This window comes from Cryphonectria parasitica (assembly GCF_011745365.1).
Source record: "Cryphonectria parasitica EP155 unplaced genomic scaffold M406scaffold_3, whole genome shotgun sequence".
Taxonomy (NCBI): domain Eukaryota; kingdom Fungi; phylum Ascomycota; class Sordariomycetes; order Diaporthales; family Cryphonectriaceae; genus Cryphonectria; species Cryphonectria parasitica.
In genome coordinates, this window is record NW_024468911.1 from 3,743,692 (window position 1) to 3,759,541 (window position 15,850).

Consider the following 15,850-nt stretch of genomic DNA (forward strand, 5'->3'; position numbering starts at 1 on the left):
CTACGGTTCATAATAGGAAGTAATCGCTTACAAAAACAAAACAAAAAAACAAAAAGAAATTGAGATTAGGAAGGGAAAAAAAATGTGGGGGGGGGGGGTTGATTTGCATTTGAAAGACACAATCCTCAGGCTAGATATGGATGTCTCTTGCTTTCCTAAATGTCCATACAAGAGAGCCGAAGACCAAAACCAAGACCGCTGGACTCATTAAACATATACTATAAACAATGGGATGAACAGGGTAAGACAGGCGACCAGACAGGAAAAAAGGTTATTTTTTAAGACCCGTATGCCTTGTCGATCTGCTTCTTGTACTTCTTGACGATGCCCTTACGGTTCAGCTTCTGCGCTGCGGTGACGAGACCCTACAGATGTCTTGGTCAGTATGGAAGCGTGCCCGCAGAAACAAGGCAAGGAAGGGAACAACATAGAACTCACATTTTGAGGCGTCCACTCCTCATCACTGAGAACGACACCATCGATAATTTCAATACCAGCGAGGCCGCCTGCACGGCCTGCAGATTGCAGCTCCTTGAGAACAAGCCCATGCAGCTTCTTGTTATGCACGAGCTCCTCCAGGGCTCCGGCCTTGATGCCGTTGGCCTCTGCCAGCTTCTTGAGCGCCGGCTCCGCGGGCACGATAATAGCGACAGGCTTGGACTGCGAATCATCGGCGTACACGCAGATGTTGGCAACGACGGGGGCGGAGCGGTAGATCGATTCGAGTTTCTCGAGCGCAATGTATTCGCCGTTGAGCGTCTTGACCAGGTTCTTCTTGCGGTCGATCAGCTTCAGGTGCCCGTTGGAATCCCACTCGCCGATATCGCCAGTCTTGAACCACCCGTCTGATGTCAGAGCCTCCTGCGTTTCCTTGTCATTTTGGTAGTAGCCATCCATGATGCTTGGCCCCCGCAGCCACACCTCACCTTGCGGATGAGGCTTGTTGGTTGCATAGTAGCCGGCATCTGGGAAATCGACCAGCTTGGCTTCGACAGCAGCTGGCGGGGCGCCGATGGACTCCGAGGTCCATTCCAAGGGGTTTCCAAGGGTGCCCATGGCAGTTGTCTCTGTCAGACCGTACCCGATGATCATAGGGGCGATGGCCATGGAAATGAACTTTTGCGTGTCCTTCGCCACGGGACCTCCTCCGTTCATGCAGAGCTTCAGGCGTCCGCCCGTCGCCTCCTTGACCTTCTTAAACACGACAGCATCCAGGATGCCGGATCCTGGCAGCCCCCAGCCCATGAGCTGGCTTTTGGCCCACATGCCGCCCCAGAAGAGGTTCCTGACCACGGGGCCTCCGGCTTCCACCTTGGCGATAATGCCCTTCTTGACGGTCTCGAAGACTGCAGGCACACCGACGAGAACGCTGGGCTTGAACTCGCGGATGTCTCCATTGCAGTGGCGCACGGAAGCATCCGACAGGGTCTTGGGGTTGCCGTAGCCCATGGTAGATCCCCAGTAGAGGGACGCATTCTCGAAGACAAATTCCAGGATATGGGCGAGGGGTAGGTAGGTCAAGAGGCCGTCCCCGGGGCCGATGAAGGGCTGCACAACCACGCTTACGCCCGCAACGGAAGCAACGACGTTGCTGTGCTTCAGGGGAACGCCCTTCGGTGTGCCGGTCGACCCAGAGGTGTACATGATGCAGCAGAGGTCCTCGGGCTTGGGGGGTACTGGATCCACGGGGTTCTCCTCTCCCGACTTCCTCAGATCCTCAAAACTGAGGACCTTTACGTTGGGGTATGCGGCCGTCAGCTTGTCGATGTGTTCCTGCTTGATCTTGTTCTGGCTGTTCCACACGACGTGGCGGATCTCGGTCGCATCCTTGAGGACGTTTGTCAGGGTCGGCAGCAGGTGGGGGTCCAGGAAGATGACCTTGGCCTCGGTGGCCACCATAGAATGGCGCAGGCCCTCCTCACCGAGGGTGTCATAAGCAGTCACGATGGGCATGGACTGTGATGCAGCGCCGTGGGACATGGCCAGCCAGTATGAGCTCGTGGCTGCGAAGATGTGAACGCGGTCGCCCTGGTTGAGGCCCAGCTTTCGCAGGCCGGCTCCGACCTGCAGTATGAGCTTCTCGTACTCGAGGTAGGTCATGTACTCGTAGCTGCCGAGCTGAAAATACGACCAGACCTTGTCCACCTCGCACTCCTCCCCGTCGATGATCTTCTTCACCTTCTTGGTCTCCTGGTGGACATCGATAAGCTTCCGCGAGCCCATGGCCTTGGCGTTGCCGAACTTCTCAACAGACACCTTGACAAGCTCGTAGACGGTGGAGACGTCGGGCTGGGGCTTGGCGACAAGGTCGGGAATGGCAGCCTTGATGCGACGGATGGGGGTCTCACCCTCGACGGGTTTTTGACCGGGCACCTCGACGGTGAAGGGCGGTTTCGCCTGAAATTTGGGGAGTATGGTCGTCATGGTGGGTGGTGAATGGCTGGGTATCACAGATCAGTGGGAGATGAGGCAAAAGGGGAAAGAAAGAAAGAAGAAGAAGAAGAAGAATGATGTGTTGGGCAAGACAAGAAACAAAGGCTGTTTGAAAGAGGCTGGTCAAAAAGACAGCTGCTGGAATGAAGAGGCGCTTGCAGTAGATATTTCCAGGGTGGAAGTTGTTGAGGAGGAGGAGGAGGAGGAGGAGGCGGAGGAGGAAGAAGCGTCAACTTGCAGTGGCACCGTCAGTGGCTTAAGCTCCAATTAAAAACAGTTAGCTCCCCCTGCTGCTGTGCATGAATGAGAAGGGGCAGGTTTTATGACGTCCTTTGTACCCCAGCTTGACAGCTAGCGTCTAGATCTCCACCAGGGACCAGGGCAGTCAGTCCGTCACTTTTCACACTGCCGATGCAACCAAGTGGATTTGATTTCTTGTCCTTTTGCTTGAGGAATTCTTGGAACCATTTCTTCTTGTTTGCTCAACTTGACAATCTGCATATCCCTTGTCTTCCTGTTTAGACCATATCTGCACCCTCCTGGCTCAGATCCTAGCACCAATGTCTGGTCAAATTCATATGTGTTGCAGCTCCATTGGAGGCCCACCCACCTATAGGGTCGTAAGCCTCAGTTTCTGAGTGGCCCCAACTCCTCCGTCCTGTGAAAACCGTTGGAACCGGTCAGTCAAGACTGGTCTGCTGTCTATGCCTCTGCATTCGTCCTTAGTGGCGTATGACCAAGACGCTTTGACCCTGCTCACGCTCTATTGCTGACGCCTCCTCTCCTCTCCTCTTGTGTATAAACTAAATCTACTATGGTAGGTGCCTGGGTTTAGCCACTCCGTTTAGCCACTCCATACTGCAGCGGCAGTGTAGCCTGTGGGGCCTCCCGCCTTCCCTGTTGTGCCCAGGTCATGAGCTCAAAACCCGCCAGTTCCTGACGGTTCTGTCACACTATAGCCCAGTCCGTCTGTGTATGACGACTCTGTAGATTTCTTGACAGGTGTTTGGCCCTTCACATGCTATTGATCTGATCAAAAACATCAAAGAGATTGTTGGGAAGAAAGGAAATATGTCCTTGGAAGGGGGAGATAGCAAAGAAAAACAAATACCACCTGAGCCAAGGTATTGAGAAAGCTTGTTGAGTTGCTCCCCAAGTTGTGTCTAATCTTCTGGGTTCTCTCAAGAGCCAGTTGTTTACCACCCAGAGCTCTAGCCTGTGTCAACCCTGGAGACTGTCTCTCCAACAAGGAGTTGATATGACTTGTATAGTGGCAAGTAGGCAGAGATGAATAGAAATCATCTTGACATAGAGTTGTCAGCATTTCTTAAAGACATCAGCTACTATCTTAACTTGTTGCTCTGCCTCTTCTACTGAGCCTCCCTAAAGATTGAATTTGTGTAAGATCTTTGTATGAATTTTACTGACAATAATACTGATATTCTTTATCTAGTCGATAATACAATGAACATGAGATCGAAGTTCTGATTTGTAAAGTTGATAGTATTGTTATGAGGATGGAATAATGGCATCAAAGCAATGGAGACACCAACCGGTACGTCCTTGATCTGGTAGTGAAGAAATTTATCTCCCTGAACAAATTTGTTGAATCATTTTCAACTAAACCACACGACCACACAAACACATGGACTGACGAGATCCCATTACACACTGAGTGAAAACCACAGTAAGAAATCCATCTATATCGTCTTCTCAAAAATGGGATGAATAGCCTAACAAATCATTTCATCTAGCTCACCCCCGGCCCAACACCATGGCCAGCGCAATAGAAAGCCTCTTGGCCCAGCTGGACCCTGAAATTCAAGACGCAGAAGAAGGCACGTAAAAACAATAGACAGAAACACACCCACATACGCAGCCAGCAGGCCAATTTACTCGGCCGCCTGCCTGCAAAAGACACCTTTGAGAGAGGGGAACACCATTTTTTCTCACACAAGGAGGTACATCCACACAGAAGTCTTCCTCCTCTTCTCCCAATCCCGGCCCCAGGCCCAGAACCTCGGCTTCGTCGACCCACGCGCCACCACCCTTGAGCTCACTATCAACGGCCGCGACCTGGCCGTCACCCAGTCCCCCGCCGTCCTGTCCTCCAACCGCGCCGGCGGTACCACTGGCGCTGTCGTCTGGAAGGTCACACCGCTCTTCGCCTCGTGGCTATCTTCCGGCGCTGGCAGCAGCGGCAGCAGCAGCAACAGCAGCAGCAACGTCCTCGCCCGCGCCGGCCTCCTCACCTCCGCCTCCACCATCCTCGAGCTCGGCTGCGGCGTCTCCGCCCTTGTCGGACTCGCTACTGCTCCGCTGGTGCGGCGCTATATACTCACGGACCAGCAGTACGTCGCGCGCTTCGTCGAGCAGAACATAGAGCAGAACCGCAGGTCGCTGCCAACCCGCGCCGCAGGTAAGTCCTCCAGCAGAGGAGTTGGTGGCAGCAGCAGCAGCAGCAGCAGCAGCAGTAAGCGCAGCAGGGGCGCCGGGACAAGATCTCATCATGAGACACTTGTGCCATCCTCATCTTCCTCCTCCTCGTCCCCATCCGGCGGCAGCAGCGCAGCTGTAGGTGACAACCTCACCTTTCATGCGCTCGACTGGGAGCTCGACACGCCGACGCCGGCCCTCTGCGTGCCAGACCTCGTCGTAGCCTGCGACTGCATCTACAACGAGGCCCTCATTACCCCCTTTGTGCAGACCTGTGCTGATGCGTGCCGGCTCCGGTCCTCGGAGAACGAGCGTGGTGGTGGCGGCGGCGGCGGCAGCGGCACGGATCGCAATGTGGTGGAGAGACGGCCTTGCGTGTGTGTCGTCGCACAGCAGCTGCGCGATCCAGACGTCTTCGAGGGCTGGCTCAAGGAGTCTATGAGGAAGGGGTTCCGTGTGTGGCGGGTGCCAGATGCAGAGCTGCCTGAGGGGCTGAGGACTAGCTCTGGGTTTGTCGTGCATATTGGGATACTCAGCGAGGAGGCTTGAGTTACAGGTAGGGACGACATGGAATTCAGGAGGGTTCAAGGGCATGTGCAGTATTCCACCTCATTTGTATTCAGAATACTCAGGGTGCCATTTTGCAAGCGAATGTAGAAGGTAGTATAGCGTCTTCAGATCAGGAATCATCAAGAGATATGTATTCTCAGTCATTGTTTCTTCAAAGGTTGTTAAGATCACTTTTCCCAAAAAGCCCGCTCAGTTCCTCCCAGCCGCCAATTTTGGAGCGGGACTGGACCCAGACAAGTTTCCACCAGTGCCTTTTACAGCACGATTGCATCGCAAAAGTGGAAGGCAGAAATTCCCACCAATATAATCCAATATATTATGCCACGAAGAAAACAAGAAAAAAATGAACCAAAAATCAGTCAGAGCGAGTCAGAGAGTCAGAGATTTCGAGAGATCACCACTCCAGCGGTTCCTTCTTTGTCTCGCCCTTATTTGTCATGGGGACGGGGGCAGCCTTTGCCGCCAGCTTGCCACCTTGACCCTTCCTCTTGAGGTAGGCAGTGCCGTCGAGCCAGGGCGTCTCCTCAGTCATTTTCCTCTCAAAGTCGGAGATCTTGTCGCCCATCTGCAGGGTCAGGCCGATGTCATCCAGGCCGTTGATCAGACAGTGTTTTCTGAACTCCTCGACATCAAAGCTGCAGATCGTGTTGCCAGCCTCGTCCTTGATGAGCTGGTTGGGCAGGTCAATCTCGACCTCCTTGCCGGCCCGGGCCTCCTTTGCGACGGCCTCGACGTCCTCCTGGTTCTTGATCGGAATGGGCAGCATGCCGTTCTTGAACGTGTTGTTGAAGAAGATGTCGGCAAAGGACGGCGCAATCACACACCTGATGCCAAAGTCGTTCAGGGCCCACGGCGCGTGTTCTCGAGAGCTACCGCAGCCGAAATTGGGACCGGTGCAGACCAGGATCTTGGCGCTGCGGTAAGGCTCCTGGTTGAGAACAAAGGATGGGTCCTCCTTTCCGTCTGGCAGGAATCTCCAGGCGTGGAAGAGGGCGGAGCCCAGGCCGGTTCGCTTGATGGTCTTGAGGAACTGTTTCGGGATGATGGCATCCGTGTCGACGTTGGACCGGTCCATAGGAGCAGCAATGCCCTTTAGGACCTGGAACTTGGGCAAGCCGCCGGTTGCTGCAGCAGAAGGAGAGGTGTTGGGGTGAGAGATGCTGGTGTCGCTCTTGGGGATGTCGGCGAGCTGCTCCCTGTCCGAGTCATCCTCAGACAGCCTCTCATCGACGTGAGGGGGCTCAGCTGTGGCCTTGAATGCCTCGACATGGGGGCTGGCCTTGTACTCGGTGAGCTTCCTCACGTCTGCCAGCTTGCCAACGATGGCAGCAGCAGCAGCCATGACGGGGGACATCAGGTGGGTCCTGCCGCCAGCACCCTGGCGACCCTCAAAGTTGCGGTTGCTGGTACTCGCACATCTCTCCTGGGGGGACAGGATATCTGGGTTCATGCCCAGGCACATGCTGCAGCCAGCCTCGCGCCACTCGAATCCGGCGTCGGTGAAGACCTTGTCGAGACCTTCGGCCTCGGCCATATCCTTGACCAGCCCAGAGCCAGGGACAATCATGGCCCTCTTGATGTTGGAAGCGATCTTCTTGCCCTTGACCACGGTGGCAGCGGCGCGCAGATCCTCGATTCTAGAGTTGGTGCAGGAACCGATGAAGACCTTGTCAACGGTGATGTCCTGCATGGGAGTACCGGCGGTCAGACCCATGTACTCGAGCATGCGGCGGCCGGAAGCCTTCTTGGCCTCGGTGGCAAACGTCTCGGGATCGGGCACAGACCCGGTGATGGGGACGACGTCCTCAGGGCTTGTGCCCCAGGTGATGGTGGGAACGATGTCCTTGGCATCAATGAAGACGTCAATGTCGTACTTGGCACCAGGGTCAGACCGCAGGCTCCTCCAGTAGGCAACAGCCTTGTGCCACTGGGGCGAGTTGTACTTGGGCGCCAGGGGCCGGCCCTTCAGGTACTCAAAGGTGATGTCGTCGGGCGCAACCATGCCAGCCCGAGCGCCGCCCTCGATAGACATGTTGCAGATAGACATGCGAGCCTCCATGGAGAGCCCCCGGATGGCAGATCCACAAAATTCGATCACGGCGCCGGTGCCGCCAGCAGTTCCGATCTTGCCAATGGCATGAAGGATGATGTCCTTGGAGCTGACACCAGGGGCAAGCTCGCCATCCACCTGTATGCGCATATTCTTGCTGCGCTTAGTGATCAGGCACTGGGTGGCCAGCACGTGCTCGACCTCGCTGGTGCCGATTCCAAAGGCCAGGGCACCAAAGGCACCGTGGGTCGAGGTATGGCTGTCACCGCAGACGACGGTAGTGGCGGGCAGGGTGAAGCCCTGCTCGGGGCCGATGACGTGGACAATGCCTTGTCGCTTGTCGCTCAGGCCAAAGTATGTAAGACCAAAGTCCTTGACGTTCTCCTCGAGAGTGACACATTGTGTTCTTGAATCGTCCTCCTCGATGAAGCTGCCGATGTCCTTGAGGGTTTTTCTCGAGCTCGTAGGAACATTCTGAGGATCCAAACTGTTAGCAAGAAAAGTCGCAATTTATATTATATTATTTATTTCTTTATCTATTTACTCTAGGCGGCGACGACCACCAGAAGTGAATAGAGAGACACATTAGAGGGGGGGAGGGGGTAAGGATCAACTCACGTGGTCAGTGGTAGCGAGGGTGCAATCAGGCCTGCGAACCTTACGTCCCGCGTTCTTCAGCCCTTCGAAGGCTTGGGGTGATGTAACCTCGTGGACAATGTGCCGGTCTGAGACACTCATTCGTCAGTGTGGGGGTTCTTTCTCCTCTCTCCAATTCTGCAGTCAGAAAGAAAGAGATCTCACGTACCAATATAGAGGAGAATGGTGCCGTCCAGCTTCTCATCGACAATATGTGCCTGCAGCACCTTGTCGTAGAGAGTCTGGGGTGCTCGTTCTGCTCCTGGCATGTTGGGCAAAGCTCGGGGCTGATTCTCGTGGCCGTCACACCAAAATCTCGGCTGTCCAGGGGGGTAGTATCTCAATGATTTCGGCTGTGCCGAATATGTTTTGTGACGTGTGAGATGTGTGGAATTGGGGTTGGGGTGTTCAGGTATAGGTAGAGTTTAAAGCAGAAAGTGTCGAGCGGTTTTTGAACGACGGGATACTGGGAGAATGCAATTGAGGAGAGGAAGGAAAAGTAGAAAAAGAAGAAGAGGAGGAGGAGGGAAGGGGACTGCGGGATGGAAGGCAAAGTCGAGACTGGAGAGACTTCGAGAAGCTTGAAATACCGAGCGACCCCCCAAGGTGATCCTTAGTTGGGTGTGTCTCTGTCTGTATTTGGGTGTAGAATTGCATGGCAACAAAGGGCTTCGCCGATGATCGGAGTCGCATTCAGGCTCCGGTGAGCGGCGCTGCGGGGAGGTTGTGAGGTCAGATTGCAAACTCTGGTGCTAGTATTGGCTGTAGGCCCCTGTAAGGTGAGGGGCAAGTGGGGGGTAAAGGGGGGTTTTGGTCATCCCTGCGAGCAGGTCGGAGTCTCTGCGTGTTATGCACCGGTACGTATCTTTGCTTGTGTGGGGAGATGGGGTTTGCTTTTCCGAGACATGGCCCCTACGACACTTTTTCGATAAGGAGAAAAAGCAGCCAGCCCATTGTATTCAACGGCCCCCTCCTCCGGGAACTAAGGCCAGCTCAGCATCATCATCGTCATCATCATCATTACGTGTTATTTTTACTACGATGTGACGTTCCCAGAGCCATTTCACTGTTCATGGAAGTGCGTCGAGAGGTGGTGGAGAGCGACAATGGCGTTCCTGACCCCAAACCTGCCGGTTCTGAGGGGTGCTTTCAGAAGACCTCCGGATACCCTAATGACCTCGGCGCACAAGCTGCCGCAAGCGCCTACCGCTTTAGTGGGGCCAACCCTCCGGCCGGCGGTCAAGAAAAGTACCATGTAGTCCGATCACTGCTTGCTGGGGAGGAGCCAACTCTGGAGGCTGGAATCTCCTCTTCGCAGTCTATTGTAGTATAGCACTTGCAATAGTCACCAATTTCCAGATATGTTCGCGACGCGTTGATTTTTTTCTCCTTCTTTTTCTCTCTTCATTGTTTTCACACTCCCTCAGGTTTCAAAAGTCCGGGCCCGGAGTGTTGCAAACCACTCAGTCTGCCACGATTTGTCAAGAATTGATCACAAATTTCCTCCCCTCCCCACCGCGTCTCTCCAGATCCAGGGCCCTCGACGCACGGTACTCATAAAATGTGACCCAGACCTGCTTATACAAAGCCCACTTCACGCTAAAGGAATTGTGGCGTATATTATTGGGAACCCTTCGTGAAATGGGCCAGTGGTTTTTCTCATTGTAAAAAAAAGAAAGAGAAAAAAAGAAGCACTTTGGCATGCTGTGCATGTTGTCCGGGTTGCGGGACCTCTTGATGCCTGCTCCGCTGTGAAGTTCTAAAATGGTCTTACCGTCGATGTTCTTGCTACATGAAACAATTTACGTTCACCGCTGCTATGATGTTCAGTTGAAAGGGTATTATTATTGATCCCAATTCACATTCTCAAGTATGCACGTCTAATTCTAGCACTCATCTCTTCTTCCTCTTGCCCCCGCCACTACCCTCATCTCCAGCCTTCCTCTTCTTCCCCTCCATGCTCCAGAACTGCTTCGTCTCTCTCTTCTCGCGCGCCTTTTTCTTTTCCTCCATCTTGCTCATCTTCTCCTTGAATGCTGCCCTGTTCTTGTCCTTGGATGCCTTCCTCTTCTCGGCCACGTCCTTGCGGATCGTCGTCAGCTTCTGCATCAGATCGCGGGCCTTCCTCTCCTCTCCGCCTAGCACCACTGCTCGTTTTTGCATGTACGTCGTCTTCTTCTGCGGCTTCGTCGATACGATCTGCGACTTGTACGGCAAGTCCGCCGCAAGCTTGCGCGGCACGCGTAGCGGGTTGAAGTGCCGCTCCGCGCGCTCAATCTTGCGGTAGGCGCTGTTGCGGTTCTGCGGCGTCGGTAGGCTCTCCTCGGCGCGGATCTCGCCCGTGAGACGTGCTCGCTGCCACCCGACAAGATTTGTGACCGGGTTATAGAAGCGGTGGGGCTTGATGGGGTACCAGGCGCGCAGGAATACGATATCGCTCAGCAGGATCTTGTCTTCAAACGTCGCACGGAAGTGGCCTTCCGGCTTGGACAGGGCACGCTTGATCTGGCCCCGGATGCCCGATACTGTCTTGATCGAAGCCCCTTCGAATTTGGCAATCTCGAGTGAGGTATTGAACATGTCCTTGATGAAGGCTGTGTTCTTGAAGATCTTGTATGGCGCACCCGTCAACTTGAGCTTCTTGACAATCTCGGCGGACTCATCCACGCTCAACACAGTGCCGGTCGCCGATATCCTGAAGCCAGGATTAGAGGACGAGAAGGACTGGAAACAGACGAAACCAGTGTTGGGGGCGATAAGAGGGCCATAGAAGGTGCCGAAGCAATGCATGTGTTCCGGTGTGTACTTAAGCATCCTGTTCCGAACTCTGGAATCGGAGATGCTGTAGATGGGAAGAGTCTGAAATCTCCTCCAGCCCAGGGAGAAGATCAATGGATCGCCCGTCTTGAGAATCTTCTTGTGCCACCTGTGTCGCTTGATCCGTACTTGCACGAATCCGAAGCGATCCTCGGTGGCAGATAAGCCTCCCACAATAATCGGCATCTTTGCGTGAAACTGCTTGACGAACTCGGCTGGCACGCCCTCGATCACTAGCTTGGCGTATTTTCCGGCCTTGAAGCCCTCGACTAGGACTCGTTGCCTCTCGTCGAGGTTCTCGAATTCGGCCTTGTTGATGTCGAGCTGCTTCTGTATCAAGGACTTCTGGGCGTCGTACCAGTCGTCCTCACCAAACTCTTCGTCGTTGCCGCCTTCTCGGCGCGCATTAGCCTTATCGTTGGCGAACCCCTCTCGGTCCTCTTCTTCAAACCTCAATTTGAGCTCTTCCTTGCGGCGGGCGTTCTTCTGGCGTTCTGCTTCCAGGCCCTCGTCTGTTGGACCGTGCTTTTCACCTGTCTCGAGGTCTTCAAAAGCACCGTCGCCTTCATCCTCATCATCATCCTTGGCACCATCGTCATCTCCAGAGCCGAACCCCTCAAAATCCTCATCTCCATCCCCAGAGGCATCGTCGTCTAACAATGTGGCCGTGGTGAACTTCTTCCTCAGGGCCTCAATAGCATCCTCACCAGACCAATATGATGCGAGCGTGTCGTAATCGAAGACCGGTACTGAGCGATCATCCGAGAGATCATTCTTCTCGTTTTTGGACTTCTCGAAGAACGTCTCGTCCTCGGAGTCCGCCTCAATGTCCTCTTCCTCCTCCACCGCATCTTCGATGTCTTCGCCTCTCCATCTCTTGAGCACGTCGTCCAGGCTTAAGGAATCGTTGTACAGCATCCGTGCCAGATCCGCTACCTGGAAGGGTTTCCTCTTTCCGTGGCGCTGCTGTGCTCGTTCTCTCATGTTCTCTTTCCACTTCAAGGCGGCTTCTTCGTCATCGGAGTCAAAGTCTTCCTCATCGTCTAGATCTTCGTCGCTCAGGTCGTCCCCTGATAACGAGCCAAGATCTGAATCGCTGTCAGCGAAAGCTATTTCGTCTTCTCCCGCATCCTTATCTGCATTGTTGCGGAACATCTTGCCCAGCTTCTGCTCGTCAAACTCTGCCTCCTCATCAGAAGCCTCCTCGCCGTCGAGAGAGCCTTCATTCACGTCCTCCAAGTCTTCAGGGTCAGATCCATCTTGCTCAGCAAGCCTTGCCTTTCGTTGGCTCTTGCGCCCGGTGTCCTCCTCGGCAATTTCCTTGAGTTTCTCGCCACCAGCGAACAGCTGCACGCCATCCTCTGTCTGACCGAGGAGACGCCTCTCTGACTGCAAATTGACAATCAGCTCCTCGCCCTCGCCTCGCTCAACATCCTTAGCATCCTTGTCAAACGTGAATCCTTTGTCTCTGTAGATATAGATGGCATCTCCGTCGACCTTGAGACCGCTGCGATCGGACATTGGCGCATAGAGCTTCCTCTCCTTGTCGTCCAAACGACGGCGGCCGGTCTTGCCCGTTGCCTTCGCTATGGCCTGTTCCATTGATGGTGTCGGACATGGATCGGGCAAGACTTCCATATTCGCCACTGTATAGTCACCGAGCCCGGGTATATGCACTCGTTGTCCCTGGGAGGAAAAATTTGTGCCGCGGAGGTAACCGGAGAGAACAATAGACCGATCGCACTTCTCGTTTTCCTCGATCTTGGTGGGATGAGTAATGTCTCGCCAGCTGTCAATGATGGCGTACGGATGTGAGTTTCTCCAGATTAGAGGTCGCGGGTTCTTCATGATGGAAAGGAAGCGGGAGAGGTTGTGAATCTCTCGGTCAGGATAACGCCCGTTGATGACTCCCGAAAGGTAAAACAAATGTGCGCCTTGGTACAGCTCGCTCCATAGTCTGTGCTTCAGCCTTTTCTTCGCATCCTTGAGCGCCTGCGGTTTGCGGAATAGATCAAGGTGTGTGAGGATGCCAAAGACGTTGCCCGGCATACCCGTCGCTGCGAGGACGTTCAGGAATTCCATAGTCTCCATCTCGAAGCCATAGTTACCGTCGATCATGAGCAGCACTATGTCTGCGACCTTCGCAATGTCCACCATAGCCTCCAGCTCATTCGGGCATTCGAGAAATGTCAGCCGCTGCTTCTTCGATGTCACAACGGTGACGGGGCCCTGGGGGTCGGTGATAGTCTCCTTCGCATATCGGCGGATCAGACTTTTGAGGAGGGTCGTCTTGCCAACGCCGGGAGGGCCGACGATGGCGACGAGTCGCGGTGGAGGTTCATCGGGAAGTCGGTCGACGAGGGGTACATGGAGGCGGCGCTCTCGTACCTGTGGGAGCAGAGATGTTAGTGAGAGGCTCCGAACCGAAGAGGGGGTGATGATAACATACGTCGCTCGAACGCGCAGCCTGTTTCTGGAGCTTGCCAGGCCTGTGGACTGCGAAGGCCTTGGGATTCGGTCCTGCACGCCCAGGAGTCAGTCCTTGTTTCAATGGCAGTTTTTTGGTGAAAATCGTAAATATGAAGACTGACCTCCAGAATGACTCTTCTTCTCTTTGGATTTGCGATGAGGCTTGTGTGCCTGGCCCTCCATCTTTGCGAAGATTGCCGACAACGTAACTCAATCTCAGTCGAGAAAGACAAACCAAAATCGCATCTCCCAAAAATCATCAAAATTTCTGGCAGCGGACTTATCGATAAGCCACCCGCAGGGATGATCGAACGCAGCCTTGCAGGGGATAAATTAGTGGGGGTCTCTGGAATCCGAGTCAAGTTAATGCCCAGGGGTCCTAGGTTTACTACTACAAGTAAGTATACTTAAAACATCTCCATCTTGTTATCAACTAATACACAATCCAGCTTGAAACTACAGTGATGCCTTCTTCCTTCTCCTTTCCATGAAAAGGACGAAAATGGTATATGTAACAGGATGTCAGTAGGACCAGGACAGATGAGGTATTGATGCAACGTACATATCAAGGTATGATTAAAAAAGGTTATGAATGTTCTGTATTGGTGACAAGATCTTCAGCATTTGCCTAGGTGGTGCAGGTATGGGTGGACTGGAGTGGATCGGGTCAGTAAAGCACCAAGGGCAACCGTGTCAAATATTATAATAACAGCAGAGCATATCTTGGTGTCCAGGAGGCTCTTGGACTAGCTATTAGTCCTCAGACTCTTGATGATATCACCATTCTAATTACTAATATGTTATTAGTGAGAAGATCACTATCAACCTCAAGCATTGTGTTTAGTGAAGAGGCAGGGCTTAGACTCCAAGTACACTCAACTGTACAGTAAACCTTAATCACCCACACCAGTAGTGTTGACAAGAATCCAGTCATTCCTATACACAGACTAATATAAACTGAGATTTCCTTAGCTTGGAATACTTGAAAAGGTCCAACACATTCGAGTTAACGCTATAAGCACTAGAATTTGCGGAAAGAGGATAGATGAACAGTCATGGCCTCAACGGAACGCAGTAGTAGTGGCATCAGAGACAAGTGAAATGCATACTATACATAGCAGCTGAGGGATATCCGAACAAGAAAAAAGACTGCCGAGAGAAGGAATCACGGCATTCACAGAGCCATACTTGGAACACCTTGCTAGAAAAGGCAAACAGGAAGAGGTTTATCCCATCCAGGCTTCAGTGAGATGGTCCCACGAAAGAGAGGGCGGGTGATGTTACGGAAGATCGCCCCAACCTAGATATCAAAGAATGGCTCTTGGCACTCTCATGCAGCAACGTCTGCCAGTGACATCCATTCTCATTAATTCCAGGACCCTTGAGTTGTCGAGACTCAAGAAGGAAAACGTGGAGCAGGAATCTAAGATACTGTAATCCATCAGTGTCGTGATCAAAGGCTTAGCCGCGATTTCCCGCTGGCTCCCGCTGAATGGTGTCCACCTTGACAGCGAGTCCGGCGCTCCCACGCATGACGTAGGCGCCATAAGGCCCACTAACCAGCCTGAGCCTCGTACTTACCTCGCGTGCTTGGCTGAGACCTCCTAGTATAAGACTCAACTACTTTCTCTCTTCCTCTCTCTCTCTCTTGCCTATTTTGACATCTACGAGCCCCTTACTACTTTCTAACCTATACTCAACTCTCAAAACCCTCAAATTAAAACGATAATCAAAATGCCGTCCATCATTGTAAGCATCTAGCCCTTTCTAAGCCCCCTTTCCTCTGGAACCGTTGGAGTCGTCAGCATCTCACGAGTTGTACAGGTCAGCCTTTCCAAGTCTTCCACCGCGGCGCAGGTTGATGCGTAAGATACCCATGCCAACTATTCTTTAACTATCGACCAAAGAAGAGAAAGAAAGAAGAAAAGACTGACGAATACCAAAAGTGCGGCTAAGAAAGCCGAGGAGAAGGGATGGACAGTCACCAACAAGTACACGTCCACTATCAAGGGCTTCTCGTATGTTTCCCCTCTTCTCTACCGTTTGCGTCTGGCCTTCCTCCCCTTTTCTTGCACTGTCTAGGCACCACCACTGACAATGAGGATTCTCGCAGAGCCACCAAGGACGTTGCCGAGGGTACAGTCGCCACACAAGACGTTGAAGCGTTGAAGACGGTCGATGGTGTGGAGGATATTGAGTTCGACTCAACTGTTACGACGCAGTAGGTAATGGCTGCAATATAGGAGACCTGCTTTACTCTCCAGAGCAGTCCACTGGTTACATAGCATTCACACAAGTTTCACTCTACTAGACCTTTCCAATATGAAACCTAGAGAAAGAAAATTCTGATCCCATCCCCAAACCTTGTACTTGTCCTCTGGACAATATGATATTAATGTATCCTGTCAGCAGCTTCGTCGCCCTCATCGCGGGGTAATG

The 15,850-nt window shown here is 53.2% G+C and overlaps 4 protein-coding genes across 4 annotated transcripts; 2 read left to right on the plus strand and 2 right to left on the minus strand.

Moving 5' to 3' along the window:
• Window positions 1–278: 278 nt before the first annotated feature.
• M406DRAFT_345598 (acetyl-CoA synthetase-like protein) lies at window positions 279–2,525 on the minus strand (the record flags this gene model as incomplete). The annotated part of the gene is made up of 2 exons (XM_040922103.1): window positions 439–2,525; window positions 279–365 (listed from the first exon to the last, which is right to left on the minus strand). Exons 1-2 carry the CDS (start codon window positions 2,422–2,424, stop codon window positions 279–281), a joined length of 2,073 nt encoding a protein of 690 aa, XP_040778701.1. The 5' UTR covers window positions 2,425–2,525.
• A 1,447-nt stretch (window positions 2,526–3,972) lies between these two features.
• M406DRAFT_328799 (uncharacterized protein) lies at window positions 3,973–5,418 on the plus strand (the record flags this gene model as incomplete). Its single annotated transcript, XM_040920363.1, has 4 exons — window positions 3,973–3,988; window positions 4,188–4,275; window positions 4,320–4,852; window positions 5,012–5,418. 4 exons carry the CDS (start codon window positions 3,973–3,975, stop codon window positions 5,416–5,418), a joined length of 1,044 nt encoding a protein of 347 aa, XP_040778702.1.
• A 415-nt stretch (window positions 5,419–5,833) lies between these two features.
• M406DRAFT_40873 (uncharacterized protein) lies at window positions 5,834–8,394 on the minus strand (the record flags this gene model as incomplete). Its single annotated transcript, XM_040924148.1, has 3 exons — window positions 5,834–7,963; window positions 8,108–8,214; window positions 8,295–8,394. 3 exons carry the CDS (start codon window positions 8,392–8,394, stop codon window positions 5,834–5,836), a joined length of 2,337 nt encoding a protein of 778 aa, XP_040778703.1.
• A 6,679-nt stretch (window positions 8,395–15,073) lies between these two features.
• M406DRAFT_355691 (uncharacterized protein) lies at window positions 15,074–15,748 on the plus strand. The gene is made up of 4 exons (XM_040923228.1): window positions 15,074–15,160; window positions 15,236–15,276; window positions 15,358–15,429; window positions 15,525–15,748. The coding sequence occupies exons 1-4, from the start codon at window positions 15,146–15,148 to the stop codon at window positions 15,634–15,636; spliced, it is 240 nt and encodes a 79-aa protein (XP_040778704.1). The 5' UTR covers window positions 15,074–15,145; the 3' UTR covers window positions 15,637–15,748.
• Window positions 15,749–15,850: the final 102 nt, after the last annotated feature.

What these genes read in the sequence shown, in the direction of transcription:
- M406DRAFT_355691 (XM_040923228.1), top strand. An exon ending in ACCGCGGCGCAGGTTGATGC is followed by an intron (nt 15,277 to 15,357) that starts GTAAGATACCCA and finishes GAATACCAAAAG; the next exon opens with TGCGGCTAAGAAAGCCGAGG. An exon ending in TCCACTATCAAGGGCTTCTC is followed by an intron (nt 15,430 to 15,524) that starts GTATGTTTCCCC and finishes GGATTCTCGCAG; the next exon opens with AGCCACCAAGGACGTTGCCG.